The 27,124-nt window shown below is 39.9% G+C and overlaps 2 protein-coding genes and 1 long non-coding RNA gene across 3 annotated transcripts in view; 1 reads left to right on the top strand and 2 right to left on the bottom strand.

Moving 5' to 3' along the window:
• The first annotated feature begins 286 nt into the window (after positions 1-286).
• On the top strand, positions 287-5,627 carry LOC309476827 (uncharacterized protein). The gene is made up of 10 exons (XM_082139966.1): positions 287-338; positions 654-830; positions 2,198-2,332; positions 2,486-2,620; positions 2,709-2,777; positions 3,275-3,366; positions 4,066-4,192; positions 4,434-4,554; positions 4,769-4,842; positions 5,227-5,627. Exons 3-10 carry the CDS (start codon positions 2,294-2,296, stop codon positions 5,335-5,337), a joined length of 768 nt encoding a protein of 255 aa, XP_081996092.1. The 5' UTR covers positions 287-338; positions 654-830; positions 2,198-2,293; the 3' UTR covers positions 5,338-5,627.
• Positions 5,628-6,758: 1,131 nt separating this feature from the next.
• Positions 6,759-27,124, bottom strand: part of oatx (organic anion transporter X) — a 48,447-nt gene continuing 28,081 nt past the window's right edge. The window contains exons 5-10 of the mRNA XM_082141312.1: positions 21,721-21,844; positions 21,102-21,217; positions 20,737-20,951; positions 17,385-17,493; positions 7,573-7,779; positions 6,759-7,460 (exon numbers count right to left, since the gene is read on the bottom strand). Coding sequence (XP_081997438.1) covers positions 7,316-7,460; positions 7,573-7,779; positions 17,385-17,493; positions 20,737-20,951; positions 21,102-21,217; positions 21,721-21,844 — 916 coding nt within the window. The 3' untranslated portion in view covers positions 6,759-7,315. The remainder of the gene's footprint in view (positions 7,461-7,572; positions 7,780-17,384; positions 17,494-20,736; positions 20,952-21,101; positions 21,218-21,720; positions 21,845-27,124) is intronic.
• LOC309478070 lies at positions 22,118-26,994 on the bottom strand. Its single transcript, XR_014198806.1, has 2 exons — positions 25,405-26,994; positions 22,118-25,320 (listed from the first exon to the last, which is right to left on the bottom strand). It is a non-coding gene; the product is annotated as an uncharacterized lncRNA (long non-coding RNA).

A 27,124-nucleotide genomic window follows, 5' to 3' on the forward strand; every position in this document is an offset into this window, starting at 1 on the left:
CTATCTATCTATCTATCTATCTATCTATCTATCTATCTATCTATCTATCTATCTATCATCTATCTATCTATCTATCTATCTATCTATCTATCTATCTATCTATCTATCTATCTATCTATCTATTTATCTATCTATCTATCTATCTATCTATCTATCATCAGATTGTGCATAATCTTGCATCTCAAGAGCAACAGACCATTGACAAACTAAAGGAGAAATTGGCTAAGGGGCCCCTATCTGAAAAATCTGATTTTGATCCACCAGACATAGTGCCAAAATCAAAAAGATGCAAAACTAAGCAAACTTCTGAGGGTCAGTCAGAGGTCACATCAGCCCAGGTATTATGAAATTCTCAATCATACCATAAAGCTTTTGTTCATATTAACTCAAAACACATTTAATATTGTCTGTCTGTCTGTCTGTCTGTCTGTCTGTCTGTCTCTCTGTCTGTCTGTCTGTCTGTCTCTCTGTCTGTCTGTCTGTCTGTCTGTCTGTCTATCTGTCTGTCTGTCTATCTGTCTATCTATCTATCTATCTATCTATCTATCTATCTATCTATCTATCTATCTATCTATCTATCTATCTATCTATCTATCTATCTATCTATCTATCTATCTATCTATCTATCTATCTATCTATCTATCTATCATCAGATTGTGCATAATCTTGCATCTCAAGAGCAACAGACCATTGACAAACTAAAGGAGAAATTGGCTAAGGGGCCCCTATCTGAAAAATCTGATTTTGATCCACCAGACATAGTGCCAAAATCAAAAAGAAGCAAAACTAAGCAAACTTCTGAGGGTCAGTCAGAGGTCACATCAGCCCAGGTATTATGAAATTCTCAATCATACCATAAAGCTTTTGTTCATATTACAGTTTTTCTCAGTCGTTTTGGTGCATTTCTCACATCACTATTTACATTTGCACAACAGTTAATGCAGTTCTCAAAACAATTATTACAAACTGCAAAACCTAGTTGATAACCTGCAAAAGCGTGTCACTTGCTCAAAATGGAGATAGCTCATTCCTCAGAAGCAAGTATTCATGTCAATGAAAGTGTCAGTGTCATCAAGATGAAAAGTCCTGACACCATTGTCTATGAACAAGATAGTCAAATGGCTTTGTCATGTTTTCATTATGACAGTTTACTCTGTAAATGTTTTCCAATGCAAAAAAGTCCGATCTTGGTGACACTACCTGAAAATGCTCAAGACAGCACTATATACTATTTGCACAGCCATTTGAAAAATACAGTAAAGTTACACATTACTGTATTTAGTGAGGAAACTGAGTAAAAGACACTGAATATGTATGTTTCACATTTTTACTGCATATGCTCTTTGCAATTCTAATTTGTTCACAGCATTGTGCAAAATAAAGAATACACCCTTATTTACAACAAACATAAACACCCTTTGGGTAGAGCTGTGCACAACTGGAAACAATATTGCAGTACATATTGGAACTGAACATACAACATACATAGTACTGTAATCATTCATGCACATCCAGACGAGCTGAGATTCACCTGAGAGAAATTGTTCAGTTTAGGAGACATTTTCAGAAAAAAATATATATATATATTTTTTAAAATGTGTAAAATTTGCTTGACAGATTTTGACAACTAGTTCAACATTTTTGTATGTAATGACTCAAGCAATGAAATGAGGACTATTAGTTTTATATGGAATGACTATTCAGCATTCACAAGTATAGTTAATTTTGACTGACATGACATAAGCAAATGATAATGTTATAAAACAGCAGAGAGTTGTATGAAAGCAACTGATGCATGTCCAAAAGCATTTGCAATTTGTTGGAAGGAATGAGAAACTGCTACTATGATGTGCACAAATGACTAAATGTTGTGGAGGTTGAACTAACTGTTGTGCAAATGTAAATAGTGATGTGAGAAATGCACCAAAGCGACTGAGAAAAACTGTAACTCAAAACATTGATCTATCATCAGATGAAAAGATCAGTGAAACATTTTTTTGCAATTGTAATTTTTTTAAATTGCAATTAAAGATCGAAATTTAGAAATAAATTAAGAACGAAAAATTTGTTCATACTCGTTTGTAATTTATTAAAAAGACACACGCAAGTGTGGATCTTTAATTTTTAATTTGAAAATAAAACTTGCTTACACTACAGTAACTCAGTATTTATTTTATATACAAATATTCCATTTCAGGTCAAAGCTCTGTGGTCTAAGAAAGCATGTGAGATAGTTGTTGCCATCATACAGTCAAAAGACAAAAAAAGGTCTTACATCCTCCATCATTCAGAAATGAAAACACTCCAGCCACACAGATGGCTGATGGGGGAGGTAAGAAAAAAAAATCATATCTTTGGGAAATGCTTTGCAACTGAAAAATAATCTGTGAACAGGATATAGAAATTTAAAGATGACAATGTTATCAATATCAATTAATCACTGAATGAAGCAACTATCCTTTATTTTTTTCTCTTTTGATCTTAGACAATCCAATGCTATCTGCATGTGTTAGTGAACAACAGTGACCAGGGACATAGAATTTATGTACTAGATCACTACACAGCAAATGTGATAATTAATGACGAAAGAGAAAAAGTACGGAGAAACATTCTATCAAAGGTAAACATAATCTTTATCTTTTATTTTCTAAAATAATAAAAAAATTAAGACAGTTATAAAACAATGAAATGTATCAATGAAATTTCAGGTGGACTTTTATGACTACGAGGGAATTATAAGTTTCCTGAATGTCGACGAGAATCATTGGATGTTTTTGGTGAATACATTTTATGGTCCTTTTTTAATACATTATATGATTAGACATAGTTACTCTATTCGAATTATGATGGCTGGTATTTGAAGTCTTGGCTCAGAGGATGTTCATAATTTAGATTAATTCAGATGAGCCAAGACTTCAAATACCAGCCATCATAATTCAAATATAAACAAACAAAGGATGTGTCTACACCACACACAAGAGTCTGGATTAGTTGAATGAATGAATGGTTGAATGAATGAATGAATGTTTAGTTTCACAGTTTCATGTATGAAATTTATGTACTAGATCACTACACAGCAAATGTGATAATTAATGACGAAAGAGAAAAAGTACGGAGAAACATTCTATCAAAGGTAGAATGAATGAATGAATGAATGAATGAATGTTTAGTTTCACAGTTTCATGTATGAAATTTAGTTAACTATTTAGTTATCTATTATCTGTTAATTATCTATTATCTATTTAGTTTAATCCTTTTTTTTTATCTTGCACAGTATCTCCATGCAGCATCCAGCCAGGTGTTTGTCATAGACCCAAAGGGACATGATGAACAAGAAAAATCCATGCATGCAGCCAGTAAATTTCGGTTAGATTTTTGCTTGTTATATACCGTAGAATGAAAAATCCAAAACTGGTATGCACAGCCCAAACACCCAGATTGGGCTCAGGTGCAGGACATCAAAATAACAACAAAAAATTGTATTTTTTGTTGTGGTTTTTTTGGGGTAGGGATAATGGAGAATTGACAAAACAATATAGGGTAGAAGAGTGGGGATTTGATCAGGAAAATACTCTATGATCCAGGACACATCCCCCCCATCCCCTGTAGTGTAGAACAACAGAAACTGATTTGTCACTGATTTGGCACCTTTCTCTACATTTAGATGAGGGATGTCAAACTCAGTTCCTGGAGGGGCACATCCCTGAAGAGTTTAGCTTCAACCCTAATTAAACACACCTGATCAGCTAATCAAGTCCTTCAGGCTTATTTGAAAACTGTGTGTGTGTGTGTGTGTGTGTGTGTGTGTGTGTGTGTGTGTGTGTGTGTGTGTGTGTGTGTGTGTGTGTGTGTGTGTGTGTGTGTGTGTGTGTGTGTGTGTGTGTGTGTGTGTGTGTGTGTGTGTGTGTGTGTGTGTTGAAGCAGGGTTGGAACTAAACTCTGTAGGGCTGTGGCCCTCCAGGAACTGAGTTTGACACCTGTGGTTTAGACTCGACAAAGTGGTAACAAACACAAAGATTGTTTACATTTAATGTGTATGTTAATGATTGTCTTTATTTACATTAGAGAGTTCTTCAAGATGAGACGAATCTGTCTCAATAAAAATGACTGGGTGGACATAAAATGGAATGAAGGACTAATTAGCCATTCCAAACAACGAGACGGGTACAGCTGTGGAGTGTTTGTAATGCAGGTTGGTTTTCCTCAATAAACTGTGAAAACAAATTCTTATAATAAACAGTTTTGTATAAATTTGGTGCAAAATGTTGATTTTTACATTTAGTAATTTAGTCACTGTACATGAAGATGATCCAAATAGTCTACTGAATATGATTTATGGACTTGTATGTATTTTTTTGTATGTGTTGCTGATGTGGTGAAACAATCTCCCCTGGAAAATAAAAAAAACCCTTAACTTATCTTGAATTATGTAGATGGCAAAAGAAGTTGTTGGTGCTTTCCCAAGTATCCCTTGCCATTTTGCAATACACTCAGCCAGGGAGCAAATGAAACATATGCGACTGACGATGGCAGAGGAACTTCTGAAAGGCTCAGGTTTTTTATTTCTTGTACAAAAACGCCTGTCATAAAGTGTAGATTTGTTTTATCACATTAAACCACACACTTTGTTACACAATACTATTCTTTTTTTACATGAGGAATACAAGATCTGTAAAAATTAAGTAGTAAACATATGGTAATGTATGTTATGCTATTTACAGTATGCACCATTTGTCAACACAGCTAACATATAACTCTGTGTTTTCAGTATTCAAGAGGGGACATTGTTGCTCATTATGTGCTGCCTCAAAACCCCCCAGTGGTGGTGCTGAAACATTTTGGGTGGGTAATGTAGCACTGATTATACAATTTGGTAACACTTTATAATAAGTATACAGTAATAAAGTACATACATATTAACAACAATTTTTGTTATTTATTTATTTATTTATTATGTATAGTCAATTCATAGTTTATACATTGTAGTCTCTACATTGTTAATATTTAATAAGCTATATACAAAATAGTAAGTTTTTGATTCATTGTCACTGTAACAATTATTATTGTTTAATCAGCTCATAGTAAAAAAAAAAAAAATTGGTAATGAGTAAATTATTCTCACTTTAGATTAGGAACATTAGGAACATTAGAAAATTGAATTGGAATTGAGTGATGAAGTAATTGATTACTGAGCATTATTATAAAGTTATTATTATCTTTTAACAGATTGAATGTCACCGCTGCAAGAGGTGGTTCCATGGGGCATGCCTTTCTATGTCACCAAAGAAGTTCAAGAGAGTTCAGAAGGTTGAGTGGAAGTGCTGCCTATGCAAATAGTTGTGGATTGGTCACTGGTATTTGTACAGTTCCCTACAAGTACCAAAAAAGAGTCAAAGGCCAAAAAAGAGTCTTGTTGGCTGCCGACGGAAATAAAATGAATACAAATAAACATGTTTGATATATTAAGATATTTTGTATCATCATTTTTTAATTGCACTTTAAATATTGTCATATTTTGTGTATGACCCCATACAGTAGTGAAATACATAACAATATTTGTATATGATTTAGCAGTTTATTGTCATAAATATCAAAAATCTAAAAGGTGTGCATCATACCTGAGACCTGGGTGAACAATGTACAGTTGGTTTTATGACTGTAAGTCATTGTCTTCAAATGCTATTGAGCTTTAAATATTGTCATATTTTGTGTATGATCCCATACAGTAGTGAAATACATAACAATATTTGTTTATGATTTAGCAGTTTATTGTCATAAATATCAAAAATCTAAAAGGTGTGCATCATACCTGAGACCTGGGTGAACAATGTACAGTTGGTTTTATGACTGTAAGTCATTGTCTTCAAATGCTATTGAGCTTTAAATATTGTCATATTTTGTGTATGATCCCATACAGTAGTGAAATACATAACAATATTTGCATATGATTTAGCAGTTTATTGTCATAAATATCAAAAATCTAAAAGGTGTGCATCATACCTGAGACCTGGGTGAACAATGTACAGTTGGTTTTATGACTGTAAGTCATTGTCTTCAAATGCTATTGAAGTTAGAAACGTTTAAACCAATGTCGCATGTAATTTTGAGACGGTCCCTAAATATGCGAATATCGAACGTCCAACGTCAAACCAACTTCATGCCTTTAAATACATGCTTAAAGTAGTCGGATCAACATATAATAGCCCTCATTGAACGACCACTTAAACCCAATTAATGTACTATTCGATTGCTGGACATCGTAATGTTATTGTACATCTGTTTTATGATTAAGCATTGTAAAGATAGGAAACAACATTGGCTATGTCTTTCACCCATCACAGTTGCACTGACTCAAAGTGAAGACTGATTCAAGAAATATTAATATTTCTTGTAAATTAACAATATTTAGGCCTACTTAACAGAACACTGGAGATAAATGAGTTGTAATTTAAGGCTCTGAATGTTGAGAAAACCTTAACAATGAGCTTTTAACTTTTAAAGCATTAAAAAAAATTTTTTTCTAATACATTTTTAACATAAAGTATGTAAGGAATGACGACGGGCTGTTGAATTATTAGAAAAATAATGAACTGTACGTGTTTGCGTGTTTAAGAGAGAGAGAGAGAGAGAGAGTATGTACTTTCCATACATGATAAAAACTTAATTTTGTGGTATATATATATAAATTAGCTCAAACCTACAGCATTAAATGCTGTAAAAAAGTGTTGCTCGATTTTAGTTCATGATAATGCATTAGCTAATGAACTGAGCTTTATTGTAAACCAACATTTAGTTATTACAATAAAAGCAGAATCATTCTGCATCATAAGTTTCACACAATTAAATGACTGCAGATCCTTCATTACTCACATTTTAAATAATCATCCAGAAGGTATTTCTGAGCATCATTGCATACTTTACTGTATAATAACATCAGACTTCTCACTTATCTGTGCCTTTTAAAATCTGAACAAAATCAATCCCTGCGATTACGCATTAACTTCAACTTCTCATGATTTTTCAACGTCATGAAAGGGGGAAAAAAGAAAACAATTAAAGATTATCAGGTGAATAATGACTCAAATTTCAGTCTGTTTATCATGCTAGTGTCGCATAAATTACCTATGCACTTTTGGAGAATAACAATGAGTGCGTTATGTAATGTATACGTCACTTCACTTTTAAAGCAATCAACTGCTTTCAATCAGAAATTCATTCTCATTTTCCTTTAAGAATAATAATATAAAAAAGCTGTAGTCCAGTTTTATTGGTCTAGATTGAGACGGCCAACATCAACAGTCTCAGTGTGTAATAACTATTCCTTTATTTGAACTGGATTCTCTGACAGTGGATGGAGGTGAGACTTGTTCTCTTCATATTTTCCTCCATCTTGTTTGAAGTCCTGCAAGGTCAGCGATTCACTCTGTGTCTGTTCCTGAAGACTTTGCTTTTTCTTTTCCCTGTATGAGTGAAATGTACAGTACAGTGTTACACGAAGTCGTGAAACCGATACTTAGTAATCACGTGATCTGATTTATTATCGAGACTGATCATGTGAACAGATGACGTTACCATTTCTCCTCCACATCCTCAATGGTTTCAGGCAGAGGAATGTTGAGGGTTTCTGGAAGCAAAAAGGCTATTAAACCAGCAATTACAGCGGATCCCCCGTATATAATGCTAGGCAGAGCCGGCATAATCTCATCCAAGATCAGGACAGCAGGGGCGGCCATGGATCCTATTCTGGACATGGTGGAGACAAAGCCCATGCCAGTCTGCCTGTGGAGCAAACATGAAAACTGGAGTAACAATGAAGAGGCTGCATGAGCTTTGGTGGTTGTTGCTCAACTTACACTATGGAATAAAATTTCAGAGTGTTTATTTACACCAAGTGCAAATAGTCCTCTTTGTTGCTAGAAGCTATTTACTCTTACTCCACCCACCAATGTCTGGTTGGGCTACACAAAAGTACAAAAAAAGCCTGTAATTTATCAGAGGCAGTGGCGTAGGGAGTAATAGTCCAGTCATTTTATGAAAAAAGGTTGAACAAATTGCAACAGAAGCAAAATCAACTGATTTTGTATCCTCAATATGTCCTGAGTAAGGAAAAACAAACAAACAGAAGAATCCCATCAGGGAAATTTTTTGAAAAAGACCCAAATATAGCCTATTCATTCTTTTTCTCACGTGAATAGAAAACAAAAAAAAATAATTTAGATATCACCATGAAAATTACTGAGTTGATTACTTATATTAAGACAAACAAAAAAATATATTACAAGTTTTTTTTAATTGTTTGTTAACATGGACAAACGGTGCATAATCTAATTACGTACGTGCTAATTTGCATAAATACCACAACAGATCTAAACATTGTGTATAGCCAGGTGAAAATGTCTTGTTGAATCTTGTTGACATATAACAGTAAAATACTTAATGTTAAGGTCTGAATTGAACCCGTTACGGCTACCCATGAGCATTAATACATAGAGGCAGGAAGAAGTGCTTTAGAAACCAGCCTTTATTCATTATTATTGCAGAGATGGGGTTTGGGGCTGGGTCCGTGGGACTGTTTCTGGGGGATGAGTGCAGAAGACAAAAAGGTAGGTAAAATAAAAAGTGAACCCCCAGAAACAGTCCGACGGACCCAGCCCCAAACCCCATCTCTACAATAATAATTAATAAAGGCTGCACCGTTTGTCCATGTTAACAAACAATTAAAAAAAACTTGTAATACATTTTTTGTTTGTCTTGATGTAAGTAATCAACTCAGTAATTTTCATGGTGATATCTAAAGGTTAAAAAAATTACCCTAATCATGTAAGAAAAAGAATGAATAGGCGTATGAATATTTGGGTCTTTTTCAAAACTTTCCCCTAATGGGATTCTTTGGGGCTTTTTTTTCTTACTCAGGACATATTGAGGATACAAAATCAGTTGAATTTGCTTCTGTTGCAATTTGTTCAAGGTTGACCCCCATTTTGGCTTAAAATGACTGGACTATAAGGTAAGATACTTCTGACGCGAGTTTGAACCAGAATTCAAATCCGCCTTTTGCCGAACTCGTTCTGCGTCCTTTTCCCATCGCATATCAGCTCGGAAAGGCATTTATTTTCAAGAAATATGAAGAAATATGTGAATTAAAGTGCCTACCGGTTTAACAATAAAGTGTCTATTGGTAGGTGTAGGGAGGGATTTATTGTCCTAATAAGGCGCCATTTATTTCAATAAATATAATAATTTACACTCAATATGTTATTATTGCATACTGTTTTATAATGTACTAAAATACAGAGGTGCAAATAGTATCTAACTACTATTTATAGTTGTTGCAAATAAAATGCTGCTATTTTTACATAGTGTACATAGAATATCTCTCTATTTGCACTGTGTTAATTAGCATCCATCGCTAAGAAAGTATGCTATTTTCACTTTGTCAGTAAATACACACTGAGAAGGTATTAAGTGAATCCAGACAAACACTTTATTGTGGTCACACAGCAGACACACGGTAAACAGCAGCAAACAGACGATGATAGGGAATGATATGATGAATAATGGCTGATATGCTGATAATGATGCTGGCTGACAGGACACACACCTCAGGGTATGTACAACAATGAGATAAAAACGGAAAAGTTTTTTCTTTGTACAGATGACAATGTTATGAAAACGTAACTAATAACGCTGTATTATTCATGCCAGACAAGTAATTGGTGATGTACATACGCTACAGTAAACTCGAGCCGGAAGCACATATGCCTATAGACACAAATTACTTAATTTATATCTTTTTTTTTTGTCCGATTTTCATTCTAATGATGTTGATCTTGATAATACTGCATTATTACTTTGTCTTTCAAAGCCAGAAACATTCACTGTAATCTAAAGTTTATAATGTTCTCCTTTGATATAAAGTCCCGTTTTACTTCTTTTAAGAAAATGTAAAAACCTTTGAACACAAAGGCTTCGAAAACATGTATCATCCTGGAGTCTGTTGTAAGGAACCTTTAATTTTTCATGATGACAAAAGGTTAAATTGGGTTAATTGGTGTAATTCTTATATCCACTTGTGATGATGTCTGTATGCCCCCCTTATTTCTTACTGTTAATATCTGTATCCTTTCATTTAAAAAAATAAATAAAAAAATTGGCTCTAGACTAAAGTTTACAGGCATGACGTCACTTTGTAGGCCAACCGGTAGTTCGCATCACACTGGTTCCCTCGACAAAAACCCAATAGGATTTTCCCATAGGCTTTTGGATTATCGCTAAAAAAACAAGCTCTGTGATCTACAAAAGTTTATGATACTCTCAAGTTTTGTCTATCAAGATAATGATGACTGTAATGATTCCTGTCTTGTGTTTCCCTCGTCTTGTGTGGACTTTAGTTATTTCCTGTTCTGTGTCATGTTTTGTAGTCCTTTGTAGTTTTTCTAGTTTATTAGTATCCCCAGGTGTTTCTAATTAGCCACACCCCCTTGTTATCTTGTTTAGCTTGTTGGTCCCTGTGTATTTATAGCCCTTGTGTTTCACTTGTTACTTTGTCAGTTGTTGTACATGTAAGGGTTGCTTCTAGTCTTGTCATGATCGTGGTTTTGTTTCTTTATCCCTGAAATTCTTTATTATTTGTTCTATGTCTATTTCATTAAAACCTTGCGTTTAGATCCTCGCTTCCGCCTGCTTTCTCCGGCACTTTACAGAACAACTGACCGACTATGGATCTAGCAAGTACTAGCTGGGACCCACTGAGCAAAATTTTTTCTATTTTTCAAGATGATCGCAGCATCGAAAGTTATGTGGAGGAGTTCCTTTTTTATAGTCATCTCGTTCCTGGGAACGAGACTAGGCTGAAGGACTGTTTCTGGAGTGGACTAGAACAGGACATTGGCTTAAATTTACCAGAGGAAGACCCCAGCTGGACCCTGGTACAGTACATTGACTTTGTCCTGCAGTTTTGTGGTTCCCCCTTCACTGTAGGGGAGGTGGAGAAACTTCACGAGCCTGTGTCTTCAGACAAGATGGCCGACGCCGAGCCTGTTCACGTCACGTCTGCCGAGCCTGTGTCTTCGGACAAGATGGCCGCCACAGAGACTGTTCACGTCACGTCTGCCGAGCCTGTGTCTTCAGACAAGATGGCCGACGCCGAGCCTGTTCACGTCACGTCTGCCGAGCCTGTGTCTTCGGACAAGATGGCCGCCACAGAGACTGTTCACGTCGCTTCTGCTGATCCAGAGACTGTTCACGTCGCTTCTGCTGATCCAGAGACTGTTCACGTCGCTTCTGCTGATCCAGAGACTGTTCACGTCGCTTCTGCTGATCCAGAGACTGTTCACGTCGCTTCTGCTGATCCAGAGACTGTTCACGTCGCTTCTGCTGATCCAGAGACTGTTCACGTCGCTTCTGCTGATCCAGAGACTGTTCACGTCGCTTCTGCTGATCCAGAGACTGTTCACGTCGCTTCTGCTGATCCAGAGACTGTTCACGTCGCTTCTGCTGATCCAGAGACCGTTCACGTCGCTTCTGCTGATCCAGAGACCGTTCACGTCGCTTCTTCTGATCCAGAGACCGCTCACGTCGCTTCTTCTGATCCAGAGACTGTTCACGTCGCTTCTGCCGATACAGAGCCTTCACCGCTGGTCCTGCCCAGCTCAGAGTCCTCTTCGCCGCTGGTCCCGTCCAGCCCAGAGCCTTCACCGCTGGTCCCGCCCAGCTCAGAGTCCTCTTCACCGCTGGTTCTGTCCAGCTTAACGCCCTGTTCACCGCTGGTCCTGTCCAGCTCAGAGTCCTCTTCACCGTTGGTCCCGTCCAGCACAGAGCCTTCACCGCTGGTCCTGCCCAGCTCAAAGCCCTCTTCGCCGCTGGTCCTGCCCAGCTCAAAGCCCTCTTCGCCGCTGGTCCTGCCCAGCTCAAGGCCCTCTTCATCGCTGGTCCAGGACTCTTTACCGGGGAGCCTCCCCAAGAAAATTTTGGGGGGGGGGGGGGCAATACACCTCCGGACCAGTGTGATCCGCCAGGACCGCCAGAGGGGTGGTCTCCTGTTCCGCCCTGGACGTCCGAGGGTCGATCATCTCTGCCATGGCCGCCTGAGGGGTCGTCTCCGCCCTGGCCGCCTGAAGGGTCGTCTCCGCCCTGGCCGCCTGAAGGGTCGTCCCCGCCCTGGCCGCCTGAAGGGTCGTCCCCGCCCTGGCCGCCTGAAGGGTCGTCCCCGCCCTGGCCGCCTGAAGGGTCGTCCCCGCCCTGGCCGCCTGAAGGGTCGTCTCCGCCCTGGCCGCCTGAAGGGTCGTTTCCGCCCTGGCCGCCTGAAGGGTCGTCTCCGCCCTGCCGCCTGAAGGGTCGTCTCCGCCCTGGCCGCCTGAAGGGTCGTCTCCGCCCTGGCCGCCTGAAGGGTCGTCTCCGCCCTGGCCGCCTGAAGGGTCGTCTCCGCCCTGGCCGCCTGAAGGGTCGTCTCCGCCCTGGCCGCCTGAAGGGTCGTCTCCGCCCTGGCCGCCTGAAGGGTCGTCTCCGCCCTGGTTGCCTGCACGGCCTGCTCTGCCCTGGTTGCTTGCACAGCCTGCTCTGCCCTGGTTGCTTGCACAGCCTGCTCTGCCCTGGTTGCTTGCACAGCCTGCTCCGCCCTGGTCGCCTGCACTGGCTGCTCCTCCCTGGCCTCTCGTCCTGTCGCAGTCTCCAGGCCCTCTTCCGTTCCATGGGCCTGGCCCTCCATCCCGCCCCCGGATCCGCCTCCGATCCACCACCCTCCTGGACTATTGTTTTTCTGAGGAGTGTCTGGAATCCACTCCTTAAGTGGGGGGCTATGTAATGATTCCTGTCTTGTGTTTCCCTCGTCTTGTGTGGACTTTAGTTATTTCCTGTTCTGTGTCATGTTTTGTAGTCCTTTGTAGTTTTTCTAGTTTATTAGTATCCCCAGGTGTTTCTAATTAGCCACACCCCCTTGTTATCTTGTTTAGCTTGTTGGTCCCTGTGTATTTATAGCCCTTGTGTTTCACTTGTTACTTTGTCAGTTGTTGTACATGTAAGGGTTGCTTCTAGTCTTGTCATGATCGTGGTTTTGTTTCTTTATCCCTGAAATTCTTTATTATTTGTTCTATGTCTATTTCATTAAAACCTTGCGTTTAGATCCTCGCTTCCGCCTGCTTTCTCCGGCACTTTACAATGACAGATGAACACAACTTTTATAAAATTTTAAGCCTAAATGCAGCCGCCAGAAGTAAAAAGCTAAAGGTAGGGTATAAACGAACTACACCATGGTACCATGAATTCAACGTCACCATCACTTAGATTCCGACAACTCTTTCAGATGTTACTTAAAAACATTTTCCCAGAATGTTTGCGTTAGAATAGTTTATAAGAGTCCACTTTTACAGCATCGTTATGGTTATAAGTGTGCTGAGTTTACCTTAATGATGTTTAATCTCCTCGACAGCCTCTGTCGTCACATTTAGCCACTTGTAAGCATCTGCCTTTTTCAAGACACGCAACAGCTTCAAAAAAATCATTAGTGGGGTAATATTGATGTATTTTATGTCGTAGAATAAAACGTGAAAGTGTCTTAAGCTTGTGTTCACCACATACCTTATTTCAGCCATTTAACCAAAAACCCATTGACTTCGGGACGATGGAACCGGACGTGCTAAAATGCAAACTTGTGTCCGCGTTTTGCCCAACAAAGTGAAGTCATACCTGCACCACTCCATGGCCTACGCAGGTTCATTACGTCACCGTTTTCACATATGTTGTCGTTTTTGTAGTTTACACAGTGATGATAAGGGTGTCATATTCAAAAACTTGCACTTTAAACCCCTTTTTCAAAAGTTTGTGTTTTCAAGCCACCAAAATACCATTGTCGTGTAAATGACACATAAATGCATAAAAAGTATTCTGTTTTTAGTTGAAAATGGTGTCGTGTAAACGGACCCTCAGTGAAGCTGGGCTGGAGCAGGTGAGCATCACAGGTAATAAACCACAAACACAGGGAAACATGAGGAGAATACACAAGGATATCAATCGTGGTGGCAGAACAGGAATGACCCCGGATTTCCACCAACTGCGTAACGGCTGTGGATCAGCTCCGCTGCGTGTCGGCTCTGTGCTCCGCAGTCCTTCAATACCCACCAGGTCCGCATTTGTTGTGGAATGGCAGCGGTCATGACTGACAGCTGAAGTCACAAGGACCCACGAGATCTCGTGATGTAGTTTCTATAAACAGGACCACAAAACCAGCAACAGTTTGTTTCCATCCAGAGGAGTAACACTTCAGGCCTGTCTCTGCTCATTATTATGTTTTTTAAGGTGTAGTTCAGGTTAATATGATCCGCCGTGAGCACGGTGTCACATTGGCCTCTTTAATGGTCACATTGACCTCCTTCTTCCCATAACAACGAACTGTGTTAAACTCCTTTAAGGCAGACCTTAGCGTAGAGCGTAGTTTGGCTTCCTCTTGCTATAGAGGGTTGTTATGCTGAAGCTGGGTTGTAGGATCTTTTTTGGTAAATGTCTTCAAGGTGAGCGTTGCTAGGCTTCCTCTCGCTTTAGAGAGTCATCCAGCTGAGGACTCCGCCCCCAGAGCTCTGCTTGTGGTGCGTTTCCTAAAAGCATTGTTAGCCAACTATGGTGTATTTTATTAAAAAAATTAACCGGATGTTTTATTTTGTTTCTGTGCTTGACTTCCTGTCCCGCACAATCTGCCCTGTGCTGAATTGCTCTCCGGCATCCGGCAAAAGTAGAAGCTCTGCGTATCTGCTCCGGAGGGCTGCAGATCTCCGGAGCTGGGACGGAGTCAGAACGCAGTCAGTGAAAATACACACATTGACTTTAATGGAAACCTATTGACTCTGCCGCCGTTCCGGAGCCGCTCCGCAGTTGGTGGAAATTCCCCGTCATTGATATAGTTAAAGGCCAGACAATGAGTGAACTGATGTGTGTGCTTTTATGCGGTGCCGACGAGGAGAGTGATTGGTGACAGGTGTGTGTGGTTAGTACTCAGGTGAGAGGGATCGCTGAGTGGTGGAGGAGAGAGAGCCTGGCAAACCCGTGACAGGGAACTTGTGATTTTTGTGTTTTTCTTTTCCATGTCTTGCTTTCTCTCATTCAGCTCATTGTACCTGAGCAGTGTTTATGCTCTCCTTCTGGTACCACTATACAATAATAAAGTTCTATTCATTACATTCACGAGTTCACACTTACAAATAGAGTAAAGTAGTATGCGTATTTGGCGTGCTGTCCGAGGAGTGGGCTCCAAGCTCTGTATTTTGGCCCGAGCCCAGAGTACTCCCCCCATATTTCTGGTTAGGAAAGTAAACAGGCGAGTGTGAGGAGACGGGGTGATAGAGAGCTACTGAAAACTGTCAGTGTTTCTCGAAACCATGGTTCTTACGAACATTCGCAAACAGCATCGCAAAGTTGTGTGGCTGGAACGACAGATCTCGACCTGTTTGCATGACATGTGGACTTAATAAATCCTTATCTTGAGCCAAATAAGCAAGCTGACATTCAGTACAATCTATATATTTTATTTAGGATACATCCAAATGTAATTTACGTCTTTTAGTTTGTCAAGAGATGTAAAGCACCGTTTTTGAAGAGTGCCCATGTGCGAACGTGCTCTAGTATGTAAGAACGAGCCTATGGTTGAATCTGGAAATAAAGCAAAATTACTGAGAAAAATGAGAAATAGCCTCAGATCCCATGTCTGTAATTTATAGCAAAACATCTATCATTATTGATCTCAAACAGATTCATTAAAAATATTTATTACTCCACCACCTGCGTGAAATCATTAACCAATGTGGTTGAATGACCAATTTGCGATAATGCAGTTTCAGGAAACAGTCGTACTATGGTAGTATAGCAGTGAGTTATGTTGTTGTACGGAAAACGCACCCCTGGATAGCAGTATCGAGTTGTCAGGCTCTTTTTTGAGCCTCCATGGTAAGCAGTCCTTAGCGTAGAACGTAGCTAGGTCTCCTCTCGCTTTAAAGAGTCGTCTTAGAGCTTAGAGCTCGGTCAGGCTGGTCAGGTCAGGTCAGATGACAAGGTTTCACATGGTCAGGTCAGGCTCGGTCAGGCTATGCTGGGCCGCATGTCTCTCTGTGAGCCTCCTTGGTGGAACCACCCTTAGGGAAGCTTTGTTAGATTTCCTCTCAATTTATAGAGTCGTCGTGCTGAGACCTCCGCTCCCCAGAGCTCCGCATAACATGTTCAAGTTGTATGGCTCTCTGCGAGCCTCCTTGGTGAGGTTATCTTTAACATAGATCGTAGTTAGGTTGCAGAAGCCTCCGAACTGAGAGCTTTGTGGAGGCAGTAGACTGGGTTGTAGGCTTTTTTGTTAGCCTTCTTGGTAAGCAGACCTTAGCGTAGATCTCATTTAGAGAGTCGCTTGCTGAGGTCTCCATTCGAAGAGCTCCCCTCGGATACTATCAGGTCGTTGGCTCTCTGCGAGCCTCCTTGTGTTGCTAGGTCTCCTCTCGTGTGAGAGTGGTTTTCCTGAGACCTCCACTCATCAGGGGTATAGTGTCCCTTGAAGTGACAAGCAGGATATTCTTTATCCTTGGCCATATTACCTTGAAGGTATTTATAAGAATACCCCGAAGGCCCTGAGCTCTGCCCACGGAGTATGTAGACGGGGTTTCTGGCCCTAGGGATTATTCACGACAGCCACCGGTGCGTACCATCTAAGACGGGGAAAGGTGACTCCGGACCTAGCTCCGTGGAATCACAGAAGTTATGTCAGCGGTTACAGCATTCATTCCTACAGCATTGCGATGTCGGTCTTTGTTCCCGAAAGTGTCTTAGGATGCAGTGTGAGTTTTCACATTTAAAAGGGACCGTCTCAGTTAAAAATGTAACCCTGGTTCCTTGAGAAGGGGAACGAGACACTGCGTCTCGTTGCCATGCTTTGGGTATGCCTGCCCAGGTCTCAAAAGAAGTTGTTGACGTACTACAGGCACCCCTTTTATACTCTGGTCACACCAGTGGTGATGTCAAAGACTGTCGCCGGCCAATGTTATTGTCACAATTAGACGCATGCTTCAGACTCCGGTCGCGCTGAGAGTGTTCCCCAAATCTCCCTAGGATGCTGTATCTCATTCCCTTTCTCAGGCAACCAGGGTTACATTTGTAACCGAGATGATTTTACTATACTGTGGCACTTATATTTAGGACTATAATATCCATGTTCTGTACAGTCCATTTAACAATGATGGTATAAGATAACAATACCATGATACTGAATGAATAGCCCACTATATTCATATACAATGGTATTATGTTGCAAGATTCCACGGGACTATATTGTACATTATTGCATAAGAGCTTAATGGTTTAAACAAAACTATAACATTTGGATGCTTCAGACAGATTCTATAGTTTATGTTTATTCTGACCTGATGACAGTAGGGTAAAGCTCTCCAGTAAATAGGTAGACACAAGTAAAGGACGATGACGTGAAGCCCTTCCCAATAACGGCAAGCGCTGTCCTTGTAAACTGCATATCTGCAATGACAAACAGCTTAATTACCAGTCAGTATGAATTATTAAGATTAGACACACCTGTGTGTGTGTGATATTGTAGCTTGTGTTTTCACATGACATAAGACATATAACAAAACTTTTAGCTAAATCTTGTTTCTTGGGAAATAATACAATTTTGTATTTTTTGCATTATTTGCATACATTTTTATCTGGATTTGCACGTTCTGAATTTTTGTTTGGCATTTGCATGGATTCAGCATAGATTTTGTGGGGGCATATTTGCGCCATTGCCTGATCAGCTTATTTTTTTAGTGAATAGGGAGCTAAAGCAGAACAGACAGCATGTGTACTGTACATTCAAATGTACTCAACAACCAGTTACACCTCTGATCAAGACTAAAGAGTATAAGGCTGAATTTGTCTATTGATCAAAAATAATTAGTGCATTTATTTATATACTATACTATATACTGTGGTCTCTGGCACCAAGACATTAGCAGCGGATCCTATAACTCTTACAAGTTTTGAAGTGGGCACTTCATGGATCAGATTTGTTAGTCCAGCACATCCCATAAATGCTCAATGAGATTGAGATCTGGGGAATTTGGAGGCCAAGGCAACACCTTTAACTCTTTGTCATGTTCCTCAATCCATTCCTGAACACTTTTTGTCGAGTTAGCAGCCGAATGGAATGTTTGTGTTGAAGTAACATCCACTTGAATGTCAGGACCCAAGGTCTCCCAGCCGAACAGCAAAACACTGTGTCCGCCAGCCTGCCTTTTTCCCATAGATTTCCCATGATTTTCTGCCATCTCTTCACCACACACGCACATGACCATCCACCTGATCTAAAGGAAAACGTGATTCATCTGATCAGGCAAACTTTTTCCACTGCTCCATGGCCCAGTTCTGATGCTAACTGCTATATACTGTGTGTTGTTACACCTTTCTATCATGGGCAGCATTACGTTTTTCTGCAATCTGAGCTACAGTAACTCTAGCTGTATGATCTGATCAGACCAGACGGACTAGCTTTCATACCGCATGTGAATACTGGGAACATCCCATAAGACTTCTTAGAAATGCTCTGACCCAGTTGTCTAAGCATCACTATTTTGTCCTTGTCAAAGCAACTCAGATATTTTTGCTATAGCATTTTCCCTGCTTCCAACACAATTCAAGAACTGACTGTTCACTTGCTGCCTAATATATTCCACTCCTTGACAAGGTAGCATTGTAACAATATAATCAATGTAATTCACTTCACCTGTCAGTGGTTGTAATGTTGTGACTGACAGGTGTAGATATCCCTGTATGACAACTTTTATTAATAATCAAGAAACATTAGAATAAAAATCCATTATAATAATGACACCCTGCAGAGTTTAGCTACAACCATAATCAGACACACCTGAACCACCTAATTAACCATCTGGTGCTCCTCGCATGGCGGTCAAATTTCAGATTTCAATTAAATAAATGTACTATATTTTAGTTCTATAATGTTTTATTTTATTTCATATTTTGTATTTTAGGGGATTGTGTGGTACTAAATTATATTTATGCTCTAGTTATAATCCACTTATTGCCAGTAACCAGTTTTTGTAGTCAGTAACAACTTAAACTGTCATAAATCTTGTGATAAAATTGTCTCTAAAGTTTGGTCTCTTTTTGAAGACACTTGGCATAATATTGCTGAAATGAAATAAGTGAACTTAGCTGTCACCCCCCTTTTTGAGAATGTACATTAAAATGCACTATTCAAGCTTAAATGGTTGTAATTCAAGAATGCTTTGGAGTATAGACCTAAGTTTGGTCTTGTTTTAAAGGGGAAAAATAGCAGATTATTGCTGAAGTGAAAGCAAATATATCAAATATAATTTATTTAATATTTTTCTTTTATATAAAATATATATTTTACAAAATATGTTTTACAAAAAAATTACTATAAAATGAAAGCCATATATCTAACCAAGTTGTGTTCCAAATTTGAAGTTGATATCACAAAAATTGAAGTTCCCATGAGATTTTGTTTAGGCGTAATACCAAAAATAGCCACCGGGTGTCATTGAATTCCATTGAATTTAACTGTATGCATTCTAACATAACAAATTAATAAATTTCTGTCCAAATATCACTTCTGTCACTAAATATGGAACCTTGAGACTCAGACCTTTCTGACAATATGTGTTTTGTCAAGATTAGAAAATATTTTTATCATAAATTATGAAACATAATTATGCCCAAAAGGGGAGGAGCCTGATAAAATAATTTAGAGTACCGTTTCTATGGTAACACAATGTCCAATTTCAAAACAGTTTTCACAGGATGAATTCTGAGATCGTAAGCTTTCAAATGATACCTAATTTATGATAACTACTAAAATATGTAATGTAATAAAAAAAGGCGATAAAAAAATATAATATAATATTTTAGAGGATAATATATATGTTATACTTTTTAGAAGATAATATTATTTTATATTTTTTTATTCACAAATACTAGATTAAATGTTTTATTATGAACTTTTAGCATGAAAACCAAAGTTTCAATTATTAAAAGTGTGTGTGTCGACTTTTTGTGACAAACGCCAGAACTCCTGTTATGATGTCGATTTTTTGAGGTGCGCTCTTGTCATAAATTCATCTATTACTGTTCCTGCATAAATTGTAACAAAAAACAGTGATGAAATATCCATTAAGGAGTCTTAGACCTTTCCAACAATATATAGTTTGTCATGATTAAATTAGGATTTAATTGTAATATAGTGACGTAAACTTAGGCGTCCCGTACAGTTAAGGGGTTAAAAAAGTTATAGAAGTTTATGTTTATGGTTATGAAACATTTACAAAAATACTGTTTTCAATTTTTATATGAAATATATTTTTCAAAACATGTTTTACTCTAAAACTAAGGCCAGATTTAGTTGTGTTCCAAATTTGAGTTTGATATCTCAAAAATGTAGCTTTCAGTAAGATTATGTTTGGGTGCATTACCAAAAATTTTCACTAGATGAAATTCACCTCACATTTATTTCCAATCTGGTCATTTTTTACCACAAGGAATACAAGCGTGACAATTTTTTTTCTCCGGGACCATTTAACCTTTTCGAATCACGTCCAAGATTTTTTTTGATTTTTAAAAATAATTTTATAATTATTATTTATAAAATCCGTGTCATCACATTAGGTGATTAGCCATTGCATTAGGTGAATGATTGTAGCGTCAATTGGCATCATAATAGAAAGAGAGCTATTGTCTTACCTTTAGGAACAAAAATGTTGGCAAATATTACAGATGCTGACACAAGGAGACACAAGCCTTGTGTCAAACGTCGGCCCAGAAAGCTCAACATCAGAAGAGCAATCAGTTTAGCAGGAAAATCTACCGCCCCAAAGATGACCTGCATTAGATAGATGTTCACCCCAAACTTCTGCAGGTCCATGGCCAGTCCATAATATGCAAAGCTAGTCGAAAACCTGTTAGGAAGAACAGTAGTCATTTTTATTATTGATTTTTAATTTATGTATTTATATTTATACATATACATAAAAGAAGAGGCGTAACCACCATCCAAGGTTTCTTGCATACAGACATTGAAACATTGACATGTTCAAATTGATTCTTACCAGACGAACATAAGGCACATGGATATCTTCCTCATGGTTGGTGTTTTCATGAGATCAAGCGCAGTATACATTTTCTTACTAGACTGGATTTCTTTTTGCATGTGTGACTCCAGCACCTAAACATCAGCACATCCATAAAACACACACACTGCTGGTCAAAAGTTTGGGTTTAATTTCTTTCTTTTTTTTTTTTTTTTACAAAATTAAACATCTTCAACAAGGATGCATTACATTTATCAAAGATGACAGTTGATAAGCACATTGTTACAAATATTCTAATAAATAAATATTAACCCTATATTCATCAAACTTTTGAACTTTATATTCATCGAAGAATTCTGAAAATAAAATGTATCACGGTTTCCAAACAAATTCTCAGCAGCACAACCTCTTTCAACTGAAATAACAATAATTATAATAATAATAATAGAAAATAATAAAAGCACCAAACCAGCATATTAGAATGATTTCTGGAGGATATTTTGACACTCAAGACTGGAGTAATGCTGAAAATTCAGCTTTGCCATCACATGAATAAATATCATTTAAAAAACAACCCTAAACTTTCGCTAAGTATAGTGTTTAATTATGACACAGACATGAAAGGCTGATGTGAAACCTCTAAAGTGATCTTTTCTGCCATCTCGGGCTTGCCGTTGATTTTAGCTACGTGCTGGAGACGCTTCAGTGCCTCCTCAGAACGGCCATTCAGCACCAGCCAGCGAGCAGATTCAGAGAACCACCTTTGACATGGAGACATTTTTTCAGTTAGTTAATGCATGCAACATTCTTTTTTACTGTGTGCAGAATTTCTAGAGTTCTAATTAGTCTACATACATTTTAAACACACGGGTGACCTTTTCAGAATCATATTCAGAATCAAAAGAATCACACTGTAATTTTCTGTACAGGCTGAAAAATGTAAAAAGACTCGTGATTTTTTGGAGAGAAAGTGACAGATTATAATTTTAAATGTAAGTATTGGGACTCAATTTACCTTAAATATCTAACGTTACAAAAAAAAAATTATATATATAAAAACAACAACAACAACAACTTTAAAGCAGTTCAAATGCTGACATATCTTACTAAGATGTGATTTTATAGATAGTTCATAATCTTTATAATATACATAAATGGACCAAGGGGAACATATTTAGGGTCTCTTTACACGACACCGTTTTAAACTAAAAAAAACGTAAAACTTTTTATGCGTTTTGCCCGTTCATTTTGCCGTTTTGGGAACCTGAAAACGCAAACTTTTGAAAATGTGTTTCAAAGTGCAAGTTTTTGAAAACAGTCTCCCTGTAAACAACAAAAACATGAATCTCTGAAGACGGTGACGTCATGCCCATGCAACAAGTTTAATCTAACTTTCAAAAAAGTCCAGCACAAACATTAATGCTGCTCGTCAACGGCAGCTGTCACAAAAGTAATTCTCAGTAGGCCAGACCGTCTCATTTAACAATGCTCGGTTAGACCTTCGCGGACTGTGAAAGCATAGCCACTCATTCTATCCTTCGTGGCCCAGGGAAAGGACGACACATTTGTAGGCTGCATTTGAACGTCACGCCACTGTGAAGCTTTCGGCTCTCAAATGCAGGCTTCAAAGGATGCAGGACACAGCTATAGGAAATGTGCAGAGCAAAGGATGCCCAGGACCAGGACTAAAAATCACTCCCAGTTCTTATTAGTAAATTAAAAACATGAACCTAGAACCAAACAGTTGTGCAGTACACCAGCAATTAAAGCTCATGGTTTTGATTACCAGGGAATGACCTGATGAAACTTGTTCTGCACCTTCAATGCATTAAAAAGTCACTTTGGATAAAAGCATTTGTCAAATGCCATAAATTCACCAGCTCATAAGTGTGATTGGTTGGAGAATAATACACTGGCTAAGCTATGTGTTTTTGAGTACTAGCTCATGAGACGAGGCCGAGGGCCGTGGGAGAATGGCGAGACCGGTGCGTCGCGCAGGTGATGCTCATCAGCAATCACGCCACAAGCCTCGCGCCGTTCTCTTACGGCCCTCTGCCTCGTCCTGCTCATCACACTGACTCTCATGAGCTAGTACTCAAAAACACATAGCTTAGCCAGTTGGTCACATTGCACAGTTACATTGGTCATGCTGTATTTTTTAATACATTAAAAAAACTGGTTTGACTTCATTTTGATGGTCCCTTTAACACATTATGATGACTATAAGTAGCGTTGCACCTACATCAACTAACAACTAACTCTCAAGAGTCAACTAACTCTCATTCGATTTTTAGTAGAGTATTAGTAGGCTGGTAGGGTTATAATAAGTTGACATGTAGTTGCAAAGTTACTTATAGTCAGTAGAATGTTCAAAAGAGACCATCAAAATAACGTGTTACCAAATAACCGTATTATTAGAGACATTTGCTGTTGAACCAAACTACACTTTTCTCAGGAGAGCTGTCTTCGCCACATCATCTTAGCCAGCTTTACAGCGTGTCATCATTTTGGGACTAGGACTTGGCTCTCACTGGATCATGTGCCCTTTTCGTATTGTTGAAGATTACTTTGAAATACGACTACCTACCTGTGTCCTGTCAATTGTCAGGAGCCATGCAATTGTTATTCAGCAGCCATGTCACCCTGTAGCCCAAGACTGGTTGCCCACTGAAGCTAAGCAGGGCTGAGCCTGGTTAGTACCTGGATGGGAGACCTCCTGAGAAAACCAGGTTGCTGCTGGAAGAGGTGTTAGTGAGGCCAGCAGGGGGTGCTCACCCTGTGGTCTGTGTGGGTCCTAACACCCCAGTATAGTGACGGGGACACTATACTGCCAAAAGAGCACCGTCCTTCGGATGAGACGTTAAACCGAGGTCCTGACTCTCTGTGGTCATTAAAAATCCCAGGATGTCCTTCGAAAAAGAGTAGGGGTGTAACCCCGGCATCCTGGCCAAATTTGTCCAGTGGCCTCTGTCCATCATGGCCTCCTAATCATCCTCATATACTGATTGGCTTCATCACCGTCTCCTCTCCACCAGTAAGCTGGTGTGTGGTGGGCGTTCTGGCGCAATATGGCTGCCGTCGCATCATCCAAGTGGATGCTGCACATTGGTGGTGGTTGAGGAGATTCCCCACTTCTATGTAAAAGCGCTTTGAGGTCTCAGAAAAAGCGCTATATAAATGTAACAAATTATTATTATTATTATTATAATTGTGACAACAATTAAATCCACCATATCTTGGACCTCAGATCTTTGAACAAATACAGTACAAGAGGAAATACAGATTCAGAATGTTGACACACAAATCCCTGCTTCATTCTGTACAGAGGGGAGACTGGTTCATTTCAATCAACCTAAAGGATGCTTATTATCACATCCAGATCCATCTCCAACAAAGAAAATTTCTAAGGATTGCCTTTGGGGAAACAATATACAAATTCAAAGGTGTTCCATTTGGCCTTTCTCTAGCACTCCACATATTTACAAAACATGCGGAGGCAGCATTTATATCATTAAGGCAACAGGGCATTATAATACTAGCCTAACTTGATGATTCTTTAATTTGTGCCAGGACAAGGGAGATCGGGGAGGAACAATGACAGTAGTAGCACATTTAAAAGCTCTAGGGTTTGTAGTGAATCAGAGGAAGAGCTAGATAACCCCAACAACAGCTGTGTTATTTATATAGGGTTGAATCTGAACTTTTTAACTTAAACATAAAATATTTCCCCAGAATCTCTTTTTTTTTATCCAGTATTATCCAGAAGGGAAGAGCATGAGACTGCTGAAAGAACAGGAGATGACTTAGGGAGAGCCAGAAAAGACAAGGATGACCTAGGGGACTGAGAAAGGCCCTAAATAAGTGAAGTTTGCCCAATATCTAATGAGCTAATTTAAGTTTCAAATGAAAGCATTCAATTCAAAATGGTATGACAGTTTTGTCTGGCTTAAGTACTCAATAGACAAAAATTTAGCATTTTGCTATTGCTGTCACAAATTCGAATCAACAGTGACAAACTGCAGAGTCAGGGCTACAATATTTGGAAGAAATCCCTCAGTTCATTCAGAGAACATGAAAAAAACCCACAGTTCACAGTGCCAGCATGGCCTCATGGCAAGGCTTTAAGAGTACAGAAGAGTATGGAGATATATGCATGCAACACGCACTTCTCCGCCTTGACGTAAAGCTGGTTCTCCAGCAACCGTTGTAGCACCTGACGGATGTGTTGAGTGTGTACCTGCAAGGAGGGAGAAAAGATGAGAATATCATCTAGTTACACAAAGACAAATCTGTTTACCGTGTCCCTCAACACATCATTCACCAGGGCCTGGAAGACAGCTGGGGCGTTGGTGAGCCCAAATGGTAAGACCCGGTATTCAAAGTGCCCCGTTGGGGTGTTGAAGGCTGTCTTCCACTCATCCCCCTCACGTATCCGGATCAAATGGTAGGCATTACGGAGGTCTAGCTTGGTAAAGACCCTGGCTCCCTGTAACAACTCAAAAGCTGATGACATCAGAGGTAGAGTATATCTGTTCTTTATATTGATGTCATTTAGACCCCGATAGTCAATGCAGGGTCGCAGGGAGCCATCCTTCTTAACGAAGAAGAACCCAGCCCCAGCGGGCAAGGAAGAGGAACGGATGAGGCCAGAATTTAAGAATTCCTGAATATACTTGTCCATGGCCTCTCTCTCCGGACCAGAAAGGGTATACAGACGACCCTTGGGCGGATTAAGTGCCTGGGAGGAGATCGATGGCGCAGTCATACGGCCGATGAGGAGGCAAGGATTTGGCCCGGGACTTAAGGAAGACCTGACAGAGATTGCGGTACTCCACCGGGACTCCGGCGAGATCAGCATCCTCAACCTGAATAACAGAAGACACAGAGCCAGGAGACAAGCCAGAACCTAAACATGACGCAAGACAAGACTGACTCCAAGAGAACACAGAATTGTCTGACCAATCCACGTGAGGGTTGTGCTGCACCAGCCACGGATACCCAAGGACAACGGGGGCAGTCAGGGAATCTAGAAGGTACAGCTCAGTCATCTCACGGTGATTGCCGGAGACTAGAAGACTTACGGAAGGAGTGGAATGGGTGATGGAGGTGATAAGGAGACCATTAAGGGAGCGGACAGAGATAGGAGAAGGGAGAGGAATGGCAGGAATTCCCCACAGCATAGCAACGGAGACATCCAGGAAGTTGCCCTCAGCACCCGAGTCAATCAGGGCTGAACAGGAGTGAACAGTGTCTTGATATTGAATAGAAACATTTAGCAGGGTACGTGAGATAGGGGAGTTGAGACAAGGAGTAGCGCCCACCAGGATCCCCCGGATTACTGATGGGCTCTGGCTTTTAAAGGACACCGGATAGCCCGATGCCCTGGCTTCCCGCAGTAAAGGCAAAGGCCCCAAATCAAACGATCCTGCTTCTCCTTATGGGTGAGACGAACACGCCCCACTTGCATGGGCTCAGGGTCTGCTGAAGGAGACGAGGAGGTAGGAACAGCACTGGAGGCACCTTCATCCAGCACCCAGGAGGATCGAGCTGTCCACCTCTGGCATCAACGTTGAAGACGCCCGTCCACACATGAGCCAGTTCCACAAGCGTGCTAGCCCCTCCCGAAACCTAACACTTAATGCCGCCGCATTACAGTCACAGGTGGCTGCCAGAGTTCTGAACTGGATGGAGTATTTTGTAACAGAACGGCCACCCTGACTTAACCGCACCAGCTGGGAGGCCGACTCATCACCTTGAGCAGAGCGGTCAAACAGCTTAATCATCTCCGCTCTGAAGTCCTCGAATGTGGAACAGAATGGGGCATGAGCATCCCACACAACCATTGCCCAGTCGCGGGCCCTTCCTTTCAGGAGTGTGATAAAGGCCACCTGGGACTCTTCCGTAACATAACGTCGAGCACTTCTCAAAAGAAACCAATTATAGCGTCACCAGACGCAGTGTCCAAGTCACACTGAATTCCCTGAAGAAGGTGATGAGCACACAGAGAGGGTCTGGGGTGGTACATCAGAGTCCCAACAGAA

Source organism: Leuciscus leuciscus (assembly GCF_965113295.1).
Source record: "Leuciscus leuciscus genome assembly, chromosome: 16".
In the NCBI taxonomy this organism is placed as follows: Eukaryota; Metazoa; Chordata; class Actinopteri; order Cypriniformes; family Leuciscidae; genus Leuciscus; species Leuciscus leuciscus.

Bases quoted from the DNA above. Each gene is read 5' to 3' on its own strand.
- LOC309476827 (XM_082139966.1), top strand. From the start codon at position 2,294: ATGAAAACACTCCAGCCACACAGATGGCTGATGGGGGAG. The intron at 2,778-3,274 runs GTGAATACATTT...TATCTTGCACAG, and splicing joins AGAATCATTGGATGTTTTTG to TATCTCCATGCAGCATCCAG. The intron at 4,555-4,768 runs GTTTTTTATTTC...CTGTGTTTTCAG, and splicing joins GGAACTTCTGAAAGGCTCAG to TATTCAAGAGGGGACATTGT.